Raw genomic sequence first — 20,113 nt, forward strand, 5'->3', positions numbered from 1 at the left:
ACACGGCAGTAAGGAAAGTTATGTGAGGGCTTGCTGTGCAGCTTTAGGATTATATCCTAATCAAAATGGTATCTAGTCAGTTGCATGGATTCCATATTTGAATGGGTTTGCATGCAGAACTGTGTGGAACAATGGTACAAGTATGCAACTTTGGATGATTAGCATATGGATATGCCATTTTTTATCCATTTGAAACATTAAGATGGGAAGATCAAAAGGTCCAATGCATCGCAATGATTAACATTACGATATCACCAAAAGTCAGAAGATAATGTGCAATAGTTCATGATTATTATTTCACAAGGTATGGTTCGCGGATGACTCTGCAACTTGGTTATCTGGTCATCATGAAAGTTCACCTTTATAAATACATGACAATCTGCAACGATGACAGCCCCCTCCAAATCAGCACTCAAATTGCCCTACGCAAAGCTTCTCGACAACCCTGAGAATTTTATCATTCTCCCCTTTCTTCCCGCCAACACATCTTCAGTTTGGATAGACAGCACTGTGAAGACAACCGGCAACATCTTCAGTTTAGATAGACAGCACTGGAGCCGTAGAATCAGCCGACCGAGGAGCACCTTCGGTTTGGATAGACAGCACTGCTTCGAGATCGACTGGTTGTTTATCCAAGTCTCAATCAACAAGGATTTCCGAGTCCTTGTTGGTAAAGGTCATCTCATCAGTCTTCTCAACGAAGTGAGGTGTTACCAAGTTACTATATTCGACACATTGAAAGCCGAATTTGATATTGAACTTCGCAGAACTAGCAGCCTTGTTTTCAAGCTCTAGAACCTGAAGGCCGAGACGTGTTCCTTCCTCGACCACAGTAACGAGATCAAGAAGTTAGTAGTGCGTCCAATGCCACATCAACATATTTTACTCTCCGGCCGAACTAGGCCTACGAGTTGGCACGCCCCACATTCAAATGAAGGACGTAGTTAGCTTATTAATTACTCGGCCTACGCACCACGTAGGCTTGGTAGTTTTTAGGGTCAACAAGCCATATAGCCATCTCCATTGGAGATGGCCTCAGCCCTTTTTTTTTTTGGACCATGTTCCTCAGTTGCAATAATTGATTCAAATTTAAAGGCTAGATTTGAAAAACATCCAACGGAAGTTTGATTATATTAACCAATAAACTTAAAGTATTAGTTCAAAACTAATAAATTATTGAGATGGCTATGTTTAGCCCCTTCTGTTGGAGTATATAAGTATGGCATGACACTGTTAATTTAAAATAATCTTTTGCACAATTATAATTTTGAACATAGCTATGTTTAACCTTTTCAATTGGAAATAGCCTAATGGCCAAGCAAGCGAGCCAATGGGCATCCCGCAAGATGGCGACAATCAAGCTTCGACCCAATGGAGGAAACTTCTCTTTTGTTTGGACATAGGTTTGTTAGGTTTAGTTTGCAAACTAGAAGCATAATCAAACCTGTGAGAATGTACAGAACTATCCCACATTAAAGTTTTCCAAATAAAAAGCTTAAGTTCTACCGTAAACCAATTGACAATATAAAAATAAAAAACAGGCATCTTGAGTTTGATTTCTATAACACTACTGCTACACTAGTGTAGTTCAATATATTAGTATAACACTTATGAGCTTGATATATTGAACTCATGAGTTTAATATAGAACTCAATTCAATAAATTGGTATCACACTCAAATTTTCCCGTCCATTATAAAAAACAATTCTGTAGAGTTTAGTAACCCACTCACTTTCTCCGGCACTAAGGATTGAACCATTGGAGCGGTATTCATCTAACCCGTTAAGCTTAGAAATCAAAAGGGGAATTCGTGAGGGTAAACTTAACAATAATAACGACAACAGAGTACAAGAAGGCAACATTTTGTCATTTTACAGGTAATTGCAATGGTACATGACTTCCATGTTACAATAAAAGACAAAACGACAACAAAATATAGGTCACCGACATAATCTGGAAATTAATATACCGAAAAAGAACAGACATGGTTCACGTGACAGCTCACGTGATCCCCCCTTCATCAAATTAATGAAAACAAATTTAAATCCCAATAATGCTCTAACAAGCTGCAAACTTTTATTAATATCATCTCATTACCAACCAGAATGAGTACATTTGCAACATGCCCCAGACGATATGAACACCAAATCAAATAACAGCTAGTGCTATTTTTACCCACATATAACAACAACGTTATTCGGAGAACTAGAAAATCGAAATAGACAATCGAATTGGAAAACAGATCCGCTGGTCCATGACCGGTATCTTAATCTCAAGGCCACATAATTTAGGGTGGAAAATTAAAACACAAACCAATTCATCATCCCATTTATGCAGCAGCCTGACCGAAGAGCTTTCTGCGGATCTGTAAAGAGAAGAATCAGAAGCTCAGTTGAAGCATGGTTACACAAACCGACAAAAAATGGTGCCAAAATTGCATAAAGATCCTTTGCAGTGAAAATAAAGTGAACAACTACAAAATACAATTGATGCTTTGAAAGGAAAATACCTCTGGAAGTTTTTTACGGAATACAACATCCAATCGTGCATCAAGGGTGTTCTCACACACAATCTTCCCATCCCGAGAAGCCAGGACCACACCTCCAGAACTGAACAGTCAACAAATTATCATCAGCAAGTTCCATCATTTACGTTCTCTCAATAACCAACTGTTTGATAAGCTAAACTTTAGCAAGGCAGACTAATTCCAGAAGCTAGAAAGCCTGTGACTCGGTACAAAAACTCATGTATTTCCAAACTATGTGATGTTAGGTTTAAATATATAACTACGGAAACATACCAGGAAGAAACATGGGGATTATGATGGGTAGGAGCAGGTGGAAGAAAGACAGTAGTGTCCACTATAATCTCAGGTGAATGAACCTTTGCTTTGTCCGCATATTCCCGTCCTGCTGATTCCAGAACAGACTCCACCAGATGTAGATCGTCTTTCCGGCAACGCAACAAAACAGCAGGCTCTTTCAGCCTAAGCAAACTCTGCAACAACAAAAAAAAAAAATATCATAATTCTCAGTAGACCAAACCTAATCATTAATTTATCCATGAAAGTGTGATATAGATAGAAACAGCAATCTCTTCTCAATTAAGGATATGAAATCATCACCCTGAATTATACATTAAACTCAAGCCATTTCCACTGGCAGATGGTTCTGTAGGTTCACATAAAAACTGAGGAGGCAGGTTAACCTTGCCAACTACATAAGTAGTACAACAGACCTGAACGATAAGATCTTTCAGAAGCTTTTTGTACGCATGGTGATCTCGGCTCACATTCAGAAGCTCCTTGGATGCTGCCTCCTTCATGGAGTTAACCACATCATCTTGAGCCTGAAGAACTTTAATACGAGAAGCATTGAGCTGCATGGAATACTCACTGCAACAAACCAATAAAAAATTGTTACTTGCTCACATAGGTGGCATTCGTGCATAGCCGGGAAAAGAAAAACAAAAGGAAAGCCTTCCATTGAACAACCCAAATTGAACCCCGCAGAAACAGAACTCGTTTTACTTAAGATAAGATTGGAACCTCGTTCTACCCAATTCCTTACCTAGTTCAATACCCTATGAGCTAATCTAGCTTCCCAAAATTCTAATACAATAAGCACATAATACTCAGGATCATTGAAATTCAACAATCATTTCATACACATCCGATTCATGACAATAAGGTCTCTTGGAATAATCAACTCATTTTCAAGTTTCAACTTAATTTCGAACCAAATACCTCGATTTTCATCAAAATTCATAAAATCAACGAAAGAAACTATCTTTGGCACTTCCAAACTAACGATTTCACTAACGTATTCCACACCAAGCACATTAACTTCCCAATCCGAATTCAACCTACCAGTAACTAATATTCAAAACCAAACAGCAGAAAGCGCATTCGTTTCAACCATAAAAACATAAAACAAGGAGATAAATATACCAATTGGGATAATATAAACAGAATTAGGAAGATTCAAGTAATCATACATCTTCTTTCGGACGTCGACTTGCTTCTCCTTCTTCTCATATTCTTGCCTGATCTTCTTCTTCTCCGCCTCGACGAGCTGCAACTTCTCAATGTTGAATTCCTACCAACACAAAAACACCCCAAATAAACACTCGAATTAAGCTTATACACACACAGAAAAATGATTTCCAGTGAATTGGATCAAGATTAAGATCGAATTTAGGGTTTCAGAAATGTAAGAATTGGGGAAAAATGCGGGAGTTACAGGAGAATTGGGAAACGTACTTCCTCAGCAGATACGGAGATCTCGTTGGCCTTCTCCTCAGCTTCTTGGCGGATGAACCTCACCATCTGCTGGATCTGCTTGGAGACATCTGCGTCGTTCATCTTTGCTGATCGGTGAATCGAGTCGGAGGAGATCGACGGCTTTCTTCGCGCAGAGCAAAGTGACAGTGAGCCGTTTTCCGGTCGTAAATCGTAGATGAGAGACTGAGGCCGAGAGAGAAACCGGTTTTTTTTTTTTTTTTTTTTTTTTTTGGCAAACGAGAAACCGGTTTTATACAAGCATCGTCAATCAATCATAGTATGTGGATTTATTTTTTATTTTTGGTTTGGTATTTCTAGTTTAATTGAGCCGTCACAAAAAATAAAATTCTCCATTTTTTCTTTTTTTTTAAAAAGGAGACAACTTGCGGTAAGTCACGGTTATATATTCCTTTCGGGGGTCGGGAAGACTCACATAAGCATTTCAGCCACCCCTTCCATCACTAAAATTTTATTCTTCAGAGCAAGTCCACCCCTAAAAATGCGCTGGCACCCAGCCCGTATAATCTACTCAAATGAATAGTAATTGACCCCAATGAACAGTAATTGACCAAATGCATCTTCACCCCTAAAAAATGCCGTGACACAAGGTCTAGTCAATTCGTATTAAAATATTATTAATTTTTTTATAAAATAATAAAAAAATAGCTTTAATTTCGGATAGGATTTTTAATTTGGGATAAAATAATTAAAAAAATAGTTTTAATTTGAATCCAGCATTCACACAACGTAACATCTTCAATGACCGTCCAAGTAGCCATTTTTTGCACACAAAAGTATATGAAAGCTTTTGGTTGAAAGTGTTGAAAATCTTGAAATGTGGTGTAAGGTGGAAGATAATGGTTAGGTATTTATAGAAAATAATAATAAATTGTTTTTGTATTTTTAAACAATTTTTAATAATTTTTTTAAATTTTTATAAAAAAATAATAATAAATTTTTTTTTGTATTTTTAAACAATTTTTAATAAATTTTTTTAATGATTAAGTTAATTAATTTGGACCGTTGGATTTGAAAAATATTGAAATCCAACAGCCCAGATTTGGGCACGTGGCCAACGGTCATAATTATGACCATTTTCTTTTTTTTTTTAAGGCTTTTTTGGCCGAAAATCGTGGACCATTGATCTAGGAATTGGACGGCCCAGAACGCAACACATCATTAGCCATTGGGTTTGAATTTCAAATTTTTTTTACCCTTGGAAATCCAACAGTCCAGAAAACTAGCCATTGGAAATCCAACAGCCGAAGACACGCCATATGGCTTCTCCCAGCTCTGGTTATTGCACCTGCAACAGTGGGCACCGCTACCTTTTTTCTGTCGAGAACGCACACCCACACGCTTGAATAAAAAAAATAAAAAAAAATGGGTCTCACTGATGTCATGTTGACACCAGCATGACATCACATAAGCGGGGACATTGCTCATCATGTTTTGGGCCGGCCTACAAGTTGGCTTAGGCTGGGCGCCAAACTATTTGGCTCGGCTAGAGTGGATTTTGATGGTCCCAGCCTATTTTTTAGGTTTTGGACCAGCCTATGGGCTGGAGTTGCTCTCATTGATTTATCCCTTTATTTTACTTTTCACCTTTTTTTTCTTCATATTTTTACTTTTTACCTCTATCGTTGCTTCATATTCTAATATATGTATTATCGTTTAGTGATATTCTTCTTCATTTATATGTAAGAGGTTTTAGATTTGATTTGATTTTCTTCAAAGGCAAATTGAAACCACATTATTGTTAGCCCATTATAAGGCTAAGTTCACCTCATTCCTTAGTGTAGATAATATCGTTTGTTCAAAAAATTTGATGTACATGTAAATATAACATTCGCTTTTACATTTAAACATAACATTCGTCTTTTCCTAACGGCATGATAATTTAAAACAAAAACTAATGAAAAGGGCTTGAAAACTTTGAGTTTTAACGATAAGGACAAAATAAAGGGAAAAGTGAATTGTGGATGCAAATTTCTTCCTCTTTGATCTTGGACAAAATTGCACCTATAAAACAAATAACACCTTTGGTCAAGGCCCAAGAGCCTCACACGCCCATGATGATTTTTTTTTTGTTGGGGGGGGGGGAGTGGTGGGGTGGGGTGGGGAACCTTTGGCCGAAGAACCTTCGATGCCAAAATTAGAATTTTGAGAGAAAAGTGTTTAGGGAATTTTTTGAGTGTTTAGCAAGAGTCAAGACCTAGGTTTTTAGAGGAAAGGAGGTTGAATACATAGTGCATGGCCCGTCCCTTTGGGAGAGAAGGTGACATGCCTTTTGTGTTTTTTTTTTTTTTGATGTAATTGGTGGTTTAATTGGCCATTAATAGATTAATTAGGTAATAAATTCATTAATTAGCCAATTAACATAATTTAAAAGAAATGTTTTGGGGGTTACCTTGTGGAGAGGATTTGATGAGGATGGATGAAATAGGTTTAAAAATAAATACCTATTTGGGCACTTTTGACTTGATTGTGGGATGTTTGTCCACTGCTCACGCGTAGGAATTCCGGTGCTCCTCAAGGGTAATTTTGTTCTTTTTTCCCCAAAATTCACGTGTCCCCTCTTGATTATTTTTGGCTCCACATGAATAGTATCCAGAAATGACTTTTTAGTGTAAAAATGTGGTTTTTTTTAAAAATGAAAAGTACCGAGAGTTTTTCGTTAAAGTTCCCTAATTTAAATTAATTCATCCATGTTACAGGAGACGAAAATGTTGATGCTTTGTGCCTCAATTGTCCCACATCGGGAAACCAAGTTCTCCAATACGCTTAATATTAGGTTTGTCTCTTATATGAGTAAACAAACAAAGCAATTCGCCATAATTTGACAATCATCTTCTACTTCTTCTCCTTCTCTTTCGTATATAAACTTTCAGAGAGTAAACATAGAAAACAATTCGTCATAATTCTATAATTGCACCGGTTTATAGGATTTGATAGTTGTATCTTGGTCAGGCAGACATCATCGAATTACAAGTACAAGAGTGAAAAGAAAATACTATTCAAAGGACATAGCGTTGCTAGCCTCTATTGACACACCCCAATCGAGATCAGGGCATACTGGCAGTCACGATAAATCCTCTGTCCTACTACAGGTGCCGCGACAACCTTTACCAAGTCCGAACGATTGTCGACCACCAGATCTGCTGGTCTGCAATATTCACCCTAGCCCACAAGCACAAATCCTCGGTGGAAGTGACGTAGCCATGTGCACAGTGCGGAAGCTAATAAAATAATAATAAAAATAATACGAATAAATAAAATTCAGCTTAACACAAGGTAACAACATACATGTGCAAGCAAAGTGTGAAAACAAAGTTCAGAGCACGAAGACCTAATGCAGTCCGGGAGAAACTGACACGACAAAAGCACACCTAAAGGTGGTCCTACACTGGTGGTAGTCTGTCAGATATGCCGGGGAAATCCTCGGGGAAGCCACCAAACGTGCTAGCCAACTAGAACCTGGAGGGGCGCAAAACAGAAAGTGTGAGTGGGCAAAAACAAAGCTTTTCAAAAACCATTTCAAAACAAGTTCTAACCCCTCGCCGTAAAACCCGTATGCTTCCCAGAAAGAATATAATATACATATATACAAGTCATGCTCAGAAATATGTCGTGCCATATGCCTCGAAGTAAAATGCAAGTGCTCAGGAAATGCCAAATCCAATGCCCTAAAATTTGTCAGCCGGAGTCACCTAACGTGACCTGTACGGCTGAATCTAGAGCTCAAATCTCCATCTCGCTAACTATACCTGCACACGAGTCGGAACCACCTAAAGTGGTCTGTACGACAGGCCTGGGTGTAATATAAGTACGCTCAAGTGCTACGATCACGTGAAGGCTGGACGAATAATCGCGGGTCACCTACGAGTCGGAACCACCTAAAGTGGTCTGTACGACAGGACTATGCACCCAACTTGGATCCAAGATGAGCGTATGGTGCGGGAGGTGAACATCACGTGAAGGACTGTGCCCTACTCTGGGCGGGAGCACTAACACCGGGGGTGTAGGTTATGAGCTCTCTATGTATCTAGAATCACTACTGAACGTAAATATAAATCATACTCACCTGGCACTTACCTGTGAGTCCGCAGCGCCAAACATATATATATATATATAACTAATAATGCATAAATGATGGCAAACAATAAACATGGCATATAAACGACTAAACGTTTCAAATCAATTTCTGGGAAAACATGAGTATATAGGTATATACGGAAAACCAAAAGCCCACTCACTGGTATGTAGAAGGGTCGTAACCCCCTTGCCTCAAGTGACCGCGCTCGTCCTCGGGATATGTATCACCTATATGCGAAACAACTACAAAAACGTTAATTTTAAAACACATAACCAACCTTATGAAATAACTTCTCATACAATGCTCAAATAGGGTGTATGAATACACCAACGTGATCTACTCAACCTTAGAAACATCCCCATATTTTTAGAAAAAATTTTCACCGTCGCACGCCCCCCCACGCGCCGGCCACGCGCAGGCACGTGCCTGGCACGCTGACGGGGTCAATTAACGCCATCAGGAATATTCCGTTAACTTTAACGGATTCCGTCAACGCCGTTAGGAATATTTCGTCAGTTTTGACGGAATATTCCGGCGTCTTCTTCGGCGAGGCTCCGGCGCCGGAAAATTGGGAAAACTTCAAATCCTCCTATCTTCTTCATTTTTCAACCAAATTTCACAAAATTGGTACCAAATTGAAGCTTACAACGAGAGGAACAAGTTCATACCACTTTCAAGTGCTAAAATCCACGAAATCTCGCCGGGAAAACACCACCAACTCCGGCCAACCTCGAAACTCACGATCCCGACGTCTAAAACCTTCAACGAACCACCCCGAGCCTCCTAAGGACCTCACCAAGCTTCCTACAAGCTTGAAATTCCCAAAAACACAAGAATTAACGTGTGCATGAACAGTGACAAAATCGTGGTATCTCGAGTTCGACGTGAAAACGAAGGTATCCTTACCTGAAATGGGTATGGTTGAACTTCTACGGACCTCACGAGCATGGATATGTACTTTGTTTCTTCGATCTGTGGAGATTTGGGTGGTTTCTAGGTATGTCCGTACAAATGGAGGGGAAATTGGGAGAGAGAAGGCTCGGGACAGAGGGGTGCAGGGCAGGGAATGGTGAGGGTGTGTGTGTGGAAATGTGTGTGGTCCACAACCAGCCACACCAAGCTCAAAACAACCACACAACGTAAAAATCACACTAAGGGCAAAATCGTCCTTTCACACGTACGTTTTAAAAATTTTCGGAACGGGCTGTCACATCTATCAATCAAGTTAGTATCATTTTTGTTTCCATAACTATATTATAATTTTCATTTTGTATTGTTAAGTATTTCAATAATAAAGATTCGATTATTTTCCAAATTATGTTATTATTTATATTCTAAATTGTTCTCCAACAAGAAATTCTAGCTTGGGTGCTCAAATTGTAGCACACTACTATAGTCAATTTAACTAAGGGCCAGTTTGGAATTGATCTTAAAAAAAAATTGTTTTCTGATGTGCTTTAAGAATAATCAGCTATAAGCAGGTGAGTGTTTCATAAATTGTACTTTTAAAAGTGTTGTAAGTATGAAAAGCAGTGTAAAAACATTTGGTAAATTTTAATGTAAAAACAATATAATCATATATAAGTTATAACGACAAAAATAGCCATGGTAGTAAGAGCGTTACAATGGTAACGGTGGCAAGGGTTGTGGTTGTGATGTAATGGTGCTAATAGTGATGTGTAGTGGTTGGGTTGCATATATAACAATGGTGGTAGGGGCAGCATCAACATTGATAGTTGTTCTTGTGGTTGTGGTGACAATGGTAGTGGCGGAGGTTGTTTTATGGTATTGGTGATGGTAGCAGTTATGGTTGTGATGGTTATTGTAGTGGTCGTGGCGGAGCGATTATGGTGCGGTCGTGATGGGAACAATGGTGGTGATAACGACAGTGGTAGTGTAGAAGGTTAGGGTTCGTAGTGATAGGTGGTGGTGATCACTTTATTCTTCAAGTATAAAATGTGTCTAGAAAAATAAATAATGTTATTTTTAAAAATTAATAAGAGTATTAGATGAATTAGAACTGCACTTTGCAAGGTAGCATAGGCATTATAGGCGGCATAATAAGTAGAGACAAGGCGCCACTGATCGTATGCCATTGCCCAAGGTTTAAAAGAAATTATTTAGCTTCGAAACCCTAACTCCTTAACTTACATTCTCCCTTAGAGGGATGAACTCATTTTCCTACTTGTAAATAACATATCTTCATCATAGAGATTCATAATCTGAAGCGTTCAATTTCTTAATCTTCTTTTGAGAGTCATCTTTAGAAAAAAAAAAAAAAACATTTGAACCAAATATTGTTTAGTCATATAAATGTGTCAAATAAATTAACAGTGTATGCAAGTATATTCATGATAAACCGTTGATTTATTCCAAACATTTTTTAGATGAGTATATGATATCTAATTCGAATGATTATTTATATGGATGATTCAAATGAAAATTAGAAGAATAAACGGTTCCGATTATAAAAGTTTTACGGTGAAGATACATATGAACAAGAGGGAAAATGAGCTCATCCCCTAAATAGGGAAAGTATTGTTATGCACACATCCATTTTTATTTCTCACATGCTTCTTTCACTTTTTACCCATCAAATCGAATAAATTGAAAAAAAAAATCAATGTCTAATTTTATATTTTATAAGGGTGTGTTGAAGTTAAAAACAAGTGTCTAAAAAACACTTTCCAATGAAAATCATTTCCAATTTATAACCTCCAAATTGCAATTACCAAAATGACATGATTATTCTTTCCTTTTTTTTGGGGTACATGGGTCACACCAACACGTGGATAAAAAATTTCTTCTGTTTTTCTGTTATTGTTTTTGGTACTTTTACAGAGGATGTAAAATTAATTGCAAAACTCCCGTTACTGCAGAGAGCACAATCGGTTACAACGTCTTCGTCTCCTTCTTCTTCTTCCTTCTTCAATCGAGAGTATCAGTTAGTTTCAGACTTGATCGAGCTCCGAAACCGCTCCCGTGATCTAGCTCGCCGCCACTCAGTGAAATCCGCTCGAGCTCTGCGCCCCTTTGTTTTCTGCTGCACCGGAAAAACATGCACAGCCGGCCGTCGCACAACCGGCTATCTGGCTCGGCTTTCCACTCTCGGATTTCAGCTCTCTTGCTCGCCATGGTCTCCACCATGGCCGCCATCTACGTCGCCGGCCGGTGAGTTTCTCAATTTTCGAACTTTGCTATTTCGTCTGTGATTAGAGCTGTTCATAATTTAAATTTTGGATTTTTGTGAAAAAGTTTGGTTTTTTATTTTTGATGAATGTTTGATGGGGTGTGTGGTGTGTTGATAGATTGTGGCAGGATGCTGCCGATAGGGTTTATTTGATTCAGGAGCTTGATAAAAGAAATGGTCAGGTAACCTTAGTTTTTCGGTTTTTGTTAATTTTTGTTTTTGTCCAAGTTTTTACCTTTTAATTTCAGTTCAAATCCCTCATGCAAACAGTAATATGTTGCTGCTTATATGAATTCAATCTAAGAGATTATGAATTAGGCAGATAATCGTTAATTTTCGATTTTTCAGGGTCAATCTGCTATAGCCGTAGACGACACACTTAAAATTATAGAGTGCAGGTACATTGATCCAAGCTATTCTGTAAAAGGTGGCATTGTTGAATTTTGAGAATTTGTGATATTGTCTTTGCTGTGATGAATGATGGTCGTTTTCTAGGGAGCAACAGAAGCAGTTGTCCGCCCTTGAGATGCAACTGGCTGGGGCAAGACAGGAAGGTTTCGTTCCAAAGAGCTTGTCGAAAAATGAGGGGGCTCATTCTAAGAAGAAGCTTTTAGCTGTTATAGGAATTATTACAACATTTGGCCGCAAGAAGAATAGGGAGGCAATTCGTAAGGCGTGGATGCCGACAGGTACCTCCTGAAAATATTGTTGTACTTTTCTTTTGTCTTTTGTGCAATTTTATGCATTATAGTATTATCCACTCCTACCAATTTTCTAGTTACAAATGTTTTGGCTTGCGATGGTGAACCAAACTTCTTCTGGTGGTTATAGTAATTTTATGTATATATGTGCAGGTGAAGCTCTAAAAAGATTGGGAGATGAAAAGGGCATCATTGTGCGATTTGTAATTGGAAGAAGGTCTGTATATTGATGATTTAGAATGATGACAAGGAATTGTCTACATCTGTTCAGTTAAGCATGTGTATCTTGCAGCCCAAATCGTGGAGACAGTTTGGACAAGGAAATAGACAAGGAAAATGACCAGACCAACGACTTTATTATTCTGGTATGTTAAGCATTTGAACAATTCTGTTTTACATATATTTGGTGGGATCTTTTGGTTGGATGAAATTTCGTATTGTAGAGAACTTTTTTTTATTACTATGCACGTGTGATTCTATTTGGATTTCTTAAGAAGTTAAGTCCTGTGAAAGATACAAGATGGTGTCTGAGGCTTTGAGCAATAGCGGGGGTTGGCATAGAGAGTAAGTGATGACTAGTTAGAGTATGACTAAGTGATGGCTAGTTTGTAGTTATGAACTAGCCAATGTAACCTGGATTGTAGTTCAAGGAAAGCTGGCTGTGCATTTCGTATTTTTAATTCTTGTATCGTGCTCATGTGTCATGGCCCTCAACTAAGATTTATGCTCATCCTTCGTGGTTGATTCAAGAATCATATATGGGATAGCTGAAATTGCTATAGGCAGATAAGTTTATGTCACATTGTTGTTGAAATTGTTCTTCTACTTTACAGGATGATCAAGTGGAGGCATCTGAGGAGCGGCCAAAAAAGACAAAATCATTCTATATTCATGCTGTAGAGAACTGGGATGCTGAATTTTATGTTAAGGTCAATGATGATGTTTATGTTAATCTTGGTATGTAGTCGTAGTATAATTCTTTCTAGTAAACAAGAAGATAGTTAATCCTCATGAGACTTTTGTTATACCTGCATAACATTAGATTGTGGTAATTAATTTGGATAATACTAGTTAACAAACATGTACTTGCTATTGGAGAAAACCAAAGAAACCGTCAGACAAGAGCATAGGTATATGGTTATCTAGTCATGATCTCAAGTGAAGTGTTCGTTTCTATCTCAGAAATCAAAGCTGCATATATAATTTCAATTTGAGGATTGGAATTTGTTGCCATTGTTTTACCAATAGAACCTTTCTGCAAAATGCTGCAATTGTTTGTCTAACTTCAGAGTGGCATAGATTTGGACGCCACTGGGTATAATTGATAAGTCATGGCGGAACCAAATATATTGATAACGGGGTTATTGAAAGTTAAGGACAGCAATATTTGGCTGTTAACCATATCAGAAAAATTAATGCCCCTAAACAGATAATTTGAAGTGCATACTAATATTTGGCTTTTACTTTATTATTGATTCAGATGTCCTGGGAGCAACTCTAACTACTTATATAGATAAGCCTCGTGTCTATATTGGGTGCATGAAATCAGGCGAAGTCTTCTCTGAACCGTAAGTGCTGAAAGCATACTTTATTTGATGAAAGCTTTGAAATTATGAGTCATTTTAGAATAGATATAACATGTTTTTTGTGTTGTCTTAATTACACAGAACACACAAGTGGTATGAGCCAGACTGGTGGAAATTTGGCGATGCAAAATCGTAAGCACAGATAATGTCTATTTAATGAGATATGTAAAAGGCTCTTTTAGATTGACATGGCCTGTTAGAGTAGCCCAGAAAAATATTATCCTAAAAAACAAACATGTGTAATAAACGCTGATGATTGGTTTTTTCTATAGTGCCTTGGTGATTTCTTCGTATAGACTGTTCTACGTGATATTGGATTGCCTAACAATGCTGGAAGGGTGACCATTAGTTCTTTATAGGGAAAAACGTATTTCTGAAAATGTTTGTTAGCTAGGTAAGTAGGATCAAAAGGTGTAAAGCTGATTATTTGGTTTTCTCTATATGTCCTGTATATAGAGGATTCTCACCTGAACAATCATGGTAGGCATTAGGTCGTTAGTCTTCAAGTACTGAAGCAATTCATAATAGCATTTGAATTTGCTGCTTAAATTCCCAGGTTTTACTGTGTAATATTTCATTTGGTTTCCGATGCAGATACTTTAGACATGCTTCTGGTGAATTGTATGCCATTTCTAGAGCCTTAGCTCAGTTTATATCAATAAACAGGTGCTTCTGCCGCCTCTTTCCTTTTTTTCCTGTTTCAATAGTATCGTGTAGCATGCTTACAACCTTGGGAGGATTTAGTTTATAGCTTTCTGTTGGTTTGCAGGTCTATACTACGTGCTTATGCTCATGACGATGTTAGTGCTGGATCATGGTTTATTGGGCTTGATGTGAAGCACATTGATGAACGGAAATTTTGCTGCTCCTCTTGGATGCCAGGTCTGTTGGTCTTTTTCGTCTAGTACATAACAAATCAATACAAACATAATAAAACTTCTCCTGATCATAACAATCTTGAAAAGACCATTGAAGTATAACTATTTTTTTAATATCAAGGCAAGAAATCATCTTGCTGCGGTTGACTCGCTTCTAAACCATTTTCTTGGAAAATACTTGTTGAAAAGGGAAGTTAAATTTAAATAATTAGAAAAACACAACTAAGGACAAATAAAGAAACAGTGAGAGGGTCTTTAGATGCTCAATGCCATTCAATATGGTTCTCTGCCTTCACTGCGGCAATTATGAGAGTGATAAATTTGAATTTGATGATTTTCGTTATTCATCTGTGTACTTTCATTTCAGGAGCAATATGTACAGCCGTGTAATCTAACATGCCCAACAACTATTGATTCAACCAGTACATTGTGAAGGGGAAGGCCCTTCGTTTAGAGCAATGCCTTCTTCGACCAGATGATTCAAGCAGTACAGAATGATTTATTCTGCCCCAACTTGATTCGAGCAGCCTTGAGCAAAGAGGTTACGTTAGAATTGATTTCTCTATGCTGCTGGTCGAAATTCTCTCGGAAGTTCCAGATGCTGTTAGCATAGTTTTCGCCCTCGTAGTTACTGAAAGTCCGGTGTCATTCTTACTTTTTCGTCATACCTGCATCAGTACCGTAAGAGTTCACCTTTGAATTTCACTAATTTAACATCTATACGTATGGAACGATTACTAGAGAGACAATTTTTGGTTGTTGATAATATACGAACTTGGTGCAAGCATTGGTTTCATAGTGGTAACATTGCAGTGCTTATAACTTTTCAGTTACTGCCAGTTAGTTAGGGAATGATTTGAACATGACTTGAACCTGTCACGAAATTAACCGATTTAAGGTTGAATGTTACTTCATAAGAACCTATGAGGGAATACACTAAACGAACTTAATTACGCTCAAATTAATTAAGAATTTTTTTTTTTTTATCTGTAAAAAGCTGATTGTGTAAACTTGGGATTAATCAATTAATCAATTCAATTCAGATTTTAGTTGATTAATCTGAAGTTATAAGCAAACTTTTATCAACATTACAAAACAAAATCGACTAGGAAAAAAAAAACAATTAAAAGCTTAAAACAAAAATTAATCAAAACAAAATAAAAAAGACTATGATTTTGGTACGAATAACGGTTTGTGGCGGGGCCCACAGACCGGTACAACATTTAAAAACGACAGTCCCGTGAAGAGGACCATCGGCCAATGTCTCTACACGTGTACGGTTCAGAATAATAGTGCCACATCGATCATTTGGGCCAATCCTATTAACCCAGTTTACAACCAGACCGGCCGGTGTACGACCCCATCGAAGCCAAAATTTTCCATCTAAAACGCGGGAAAATTGAGGAGCTAGGGTTAGGTTCTGTTGAGGCTTCTTCAAAATTACTGCTTTGATTTCATTTCTCCTCCCTTCTGAAGATTTCCGAAGATTCAGGTACATTGCAATTGCCTCTTATGTTTTGGTAGAATTTCATATATAAATATATATATATATATATATAATATTTGTGTACGACTCGGAATATAAATGTGGAAGCTTTCCGGATCTCTGAATTTTGCAGATGCATGAATGGGGAAAATTTAAAATTTCAAAGTTAATTGTGGAAGATGACAATTTTTAATATTTTTAATTAAAAAGAGGGGGAATTATTTGGTGTGCAATTGATCCGATTTTATCAATTAGAAATTGTGGGACAATTTGGGAACAGTAAAAGTAGAAACTAATAGGCATGAGGAAGGTGAATTCATGAGATAGTAAGGTGAATTCTGTGTGTGTTGCATGTGTTGATTGAAATGATAAAGCTTCTGTTTTTGGTGAAAACGGTCAAGGTTTTTTTTTTTTTTTTTCGAAAATGGTCAAGTTTTTTGTTTGTTTGTTTGTTAAATTGTGGAATTTTTCATTCAGTTATTTGGAATCGGGTTAATTGAGTTCAGCTGAAGCGTGTAGTAATTCGAAATCTGGATTTTGTCTTTATAGGTGTGTCCCTGTTGTTAATTTGTTTTGAAATAATGTCATGGAAGCAAATGAAAGAAAAAAAGGATGGTTATTAAATTTTCATTGAACAATATATTTGTGTAGTTTTACATTCCCAATGTGAAAATGCAGCTGTGGAGAGTAACTTGATGGTTAGCTACCCGTCACAGTTTCTTTAAGCACAGGAAAGGCCTTCTAAAATGTTGGACAACATGGACCAAGATGTAACAAAGAAGTTGAAGGGATCGGATGGAACTGCAGTGCCAGTTGGATATGATAGTCCCAAGGACGGGAACCTAGTCCTTGAGGCATCAAAGAGGTTCCTTCTTTATTCTTTTTTCATTCACATTGGGGCTAACCTTCGTACAGGACAAAATTGAGATTATGAACAGTCAGCTTCCTGTTGGTTCTCTGATGTTGTCACTAGATTTAGCCAAACTAAACTTTTGATCTTATGAACTTGTGCAGTTTGGAACAAAAGGTTGATGGTTTGACTGATGGAAATGATGGCAACACTAAAGTAAGTGTTTTTTTTTGTTATGCCTGCTCAATCTGAGACAGGCCTCTCCTTTGAATTCTCCTTTGATTAGATGCTATCTATGCATGAAGTTAAACAGTTAAAGTAATAATGGATTTCTTCTACCAGGCAGAGCACCTCACTCAGAGGAACAATGGGTCGGAGAGCATGCAATCTGCTGGTAAGATTAGGCACTTCTCTTTAATTTATATTTTGCAATTGTAATGTGGGACTTTTTCCATCAGGATTTCTGTTTCTGGGTTTCAATGTGGGAGGGCACAATTTCGTGGCCTGTTTTTGCCCTCCATCATCTGTTGGTTTTGTATAGAAAAGGGGATGGTTCAATCCAGTTTTGGTTTTACTTGGATAAGTTAGGACTTTGCTACTGTTTGTTTCATAGTTCATAGTGACTGATTTGTTTCCTTAATTATCTGAATGACAGAAAATGATGTGAAGGTTCATACTCAGGTCAGTCCTACAACTAAAGGGGAAACGAATGAGAATTCCAAAAGTGTTTCCGGTACTGCACCTCCTGCTGTTGGTTATGTTGGAGTATCTCTCGGGCCGCCGTATGAGACAATAGGAATTAGCACAGCTTTTGTTGCTCCTTCTGCTGGTTCTGGGTTTCCTTTTGGTGCACCTGTTCTGGTATGGAAATATTTACCTTATTGATTTTGGTACTACTTATTTGTTTGCAAGCTTATGCCTTTCTACTTCAATTTGAATTGTAGATAATGGTTTAAAGAATTGCGGGCTTTGATACTTCTCTATTTGTTTGTTTTGAACAACACTCAGTTACTGGTTTGATTGAAATCATGAGACTGATGAAAGATTACGGATTTGGAATTTCCTCAAATTTTGTGAGCCAGAGTTAGCTGTGAAACAAAGCCCATCTTAAGACTCTGCAGGGCGGTTATTTGCTGAACCGTTGTTATATTCATGACTTTTGAGTACTGTTGAGTCCAGACTCATCTTGGATGCACCAAATTCTTAGATAACTCTTAGATGTTCTGCTATTCACACTATTGATTCACATGTTGATTTCCTCAGGATGAAAGGCAGATGAAACGAGAGAAAAGGAAACAGGCTAACAGAGAATCTGCAAGGAGATCTAGGTTAAGAAAGCAGGCTGAATATGAGGAACTGGTGAAGACATGTGAATCCTTAAACGCGGAGAAAATGGCTCTTCAATCCAAAATAGAAAATTTGAAAGGGGATTCAGAGACACTGAGGCTTGAAAATGCCACATTAAGGGTACTTCTCAATGTTCTCATAGAATTTCTTGAGCTGTTGGTCTGTTCTCAATTATTTTTTATGTGTACCAAGTTGTCACGTTTTCTTTTCTTTTTAGGGTTGATATTCATTTGTTTTTTTAGTAAGCGGATTCTTAAAGATCAACAATACAAATAGGGTGTTGAAAGAACAAAGTTTCTAGGTTGTTCTTCGTGCAAAAGTTTGGAGGTTGACTTATGAACTGGTAGCATATCCCGAGCCCAAGGCTGGGTTCATAGGAGTGGGCTTTAGGTTAGTTTAAGCTTTTGCATATGCACCAGCAATAGTTACCCAATAGAGAAACTCTAGTATATTTTACCCAAAAAACAGTAGGCACTTGGACAACTATGTTCAGATTGTTTTGATTTCTGATGTCCAGCATATACTTAGAGTAACTAAGCCATCTTCACATTGAATTATCATGTTTTTTTTTCTTTTGGTTGCCAAATATTGACCAAGAGTACAAATTTGCCAGCGTAGTGAAGGGTGTGGTGTTGGGATGGGTTTTGTTGTGATGCGTTGTAGCACGTGCTACAACGTTAAGTTGAACATGAAAAATCGAGGAAAACTGATTTGGTCCATCCTAGCTTGTTTCAACCTAAGCTATATTTACATTCACTTGTAGCTCGATCTCACATGTGTTCTATCTTGTAGGAGAAGCTGAAAAATGCTCAGGCAGTGACGCAAGGAGGGATTGCTTCAGTCAAGATTGAAGTAGACTTGGAGCTGCCAAATGATGCCAAAAATATAATTAGCAACTTGGGTTCTGTAAGCAGGAATGGTGAACTGGATCGCGAGAAACATGAAAGTTCCATGGCTGAAGCCAAGTTCCATCAGCTGTTGGAATCAAACTCTAGGACCGATGCTGTTGCTGCTAGATGATAAGGAAGCTGGTGTTGTCTGCAGCCTCACATCACACTCAGTGGACTGAAAAATCTAATTAACTTAACTTTTGGTTTACGACCAGCAGGTGGAAAACAGGAAATTCCGAGCGGAAGGTCAGAAATAGATGTTTCTAATTTATTGTTCCTTTAGAATTCAACTCTCCTTTGTGCTATGATGTACTAGATTCGAGATTGTGTTGGGGATTTTGTGATGAATTTAGGTGAGGCTAAAACTGTGTTTACATATTATGAACATGAACATTCCAAGGGATTGGTCTCTGAAGTTAAGTGATTCGTAATTGTTACTGCAGACTTCTTGTTAGATTGACAGAGTGTTCTATTTAAAACCGGGTTAAGCATTATATTTTAAGGAAAACTAATGAAACGGACTTGAAAACTTTCAATTTTAACGATAAAGACAAAATAAAAGGTAAAGTGAATAGTATCATGATTGATTTTTTAGTGTAAAAATGTGGTTTTTCGTTAAAGTAAACAGTACCAGAAGCTTTTGGTTAAAATTCCCTATATTTTATCCTTGTACTAGAAATTCGACCATGCCGATGAGATTCTAATTGTTTGGAATTTCGACTGAAAATGTAAATATATGGAATCATGATTGGCACTAGAAAATATCATTACGAATTCCACACTCTCATTTATTTCATTGAGGACTAC

At 37.6% G+C, this 20,113-nt stretch overlaps 3 protein-coding genes across 4 annotated transcripts; 2 read left to right on the top strand and 1 right to left on the bottom strand.

Annotated features, from left to right (window-relative positions):
- Nucleotides 1–2,054: 2,054 nt before the first annotated feature.
- Nucleotides 2,055–4,513, bottom strand: LOC103943733 (V-type proton ATPase subunit E). Its single transcript, XM_009354072.3, has 6 exons — nt 4,262–4,513; nt 3,997–4,097; nt 3,238–3,394; nt 2,801–2,997; nt 2,510–2,609; nt 2,055–2,365 (listed from the first exon to the last, which is right to left on the bottom strand). The coding sequence occupies exons 1-6, from the start codon at nt 4,361–4,363 to the stop codon at nt 2,330–2,332; spliced, it is 693 nt and encodes a 230-aa protein (XP_009352347.2). The 5' UTR covers nt 4,364–4,513; the 3' UTR covers nt 2,055–2,329.
- Nucleotides 4,514–11,373: 6,860 nt separating this feature from the next.
- Nucleotides 11,374–15,529, top strand: LOC103943734 (hydroxyproline O-galactosyltransferase HPGT1). Its single transcript, XM_018646619.2, has 12 exons — nt 11,374–11,549; nt 11,687–11,750; nt 11,917–11,966; nt 12,064–12,257; nt 12,423–12,486; nt 12,562–12,634; nt 13,103–13,226; nt 13,750–13,837; nt 13,937–13,987; nt 14,450–14,521; nt 14,625–14,737; nt 15,101–15,529. Exons 1-12 carry the CDS (start codon nt 11,437–11,439, stop codon nt 15,121–15,123), a joined length of 1,029 nt encoding a protein of 342 aa, XP_018502135.2. The 5' UTR covers nt 11,374–11,436; the 3' UTR covers nt 15,124–15,529.
- A 537-nt stretch (nt 15,530–16,066) lies between these two features.
- Nucleotides 16,067–19,748, top strand: LOC103943735 (common plant regulatory factor 1). Of its 2 annotated transcripts, none has more exons than XM_048589506.1 (7): nt 16,067–16,225; nt 16,898–17,084; nt 17,234–17,285; nt 17,412–17,463; nt 17,725–17,930; nt 18,333–18,536; nt 19,209–19,748. In XM_048589506.1, the coding sequence occupies exons 2-7, from the start codon at nt 16,966–16,968 to the stop codon at nt 19,434–19,436; spliced, it is 861 nt and encodes a 286-aa protein (XP_048445463.1). In that variant the 5' UTR covers nt 16,067–16,225; nt 16,898–16,965; the 3' UTR covers nt 19,437–19,748. The 2 variants fall into 2 exon arrangements, with proteins under 2 accessions (XP_048445463.1, XP_048445464.1); XM_048589507.1 differs by having other exon boundaries at nt 16,072–16,225; nt 16,871–17,084.
- Nucleotides 19,749–20,113: the final 365 nt, after the last annotated feature.

This window comes from the organism of the source record quoted next, unplaced genomic scaffold, assembly GCF_019419815.1.
Source record: "Pyrus x bretschneideri cultivar Hongxiangsu unplaced genomic scaffold, Pyrus_bretschneideri_v1 Contig3, whole genome shotgun sequence".
Classification (NCBI taxonomy): Eukaryota; Viridiplantae; Streptophyta; class Magnoliopsida; order Rosales; family Rosaceae; genus Pyrus; species Pyrus x bretschneideri.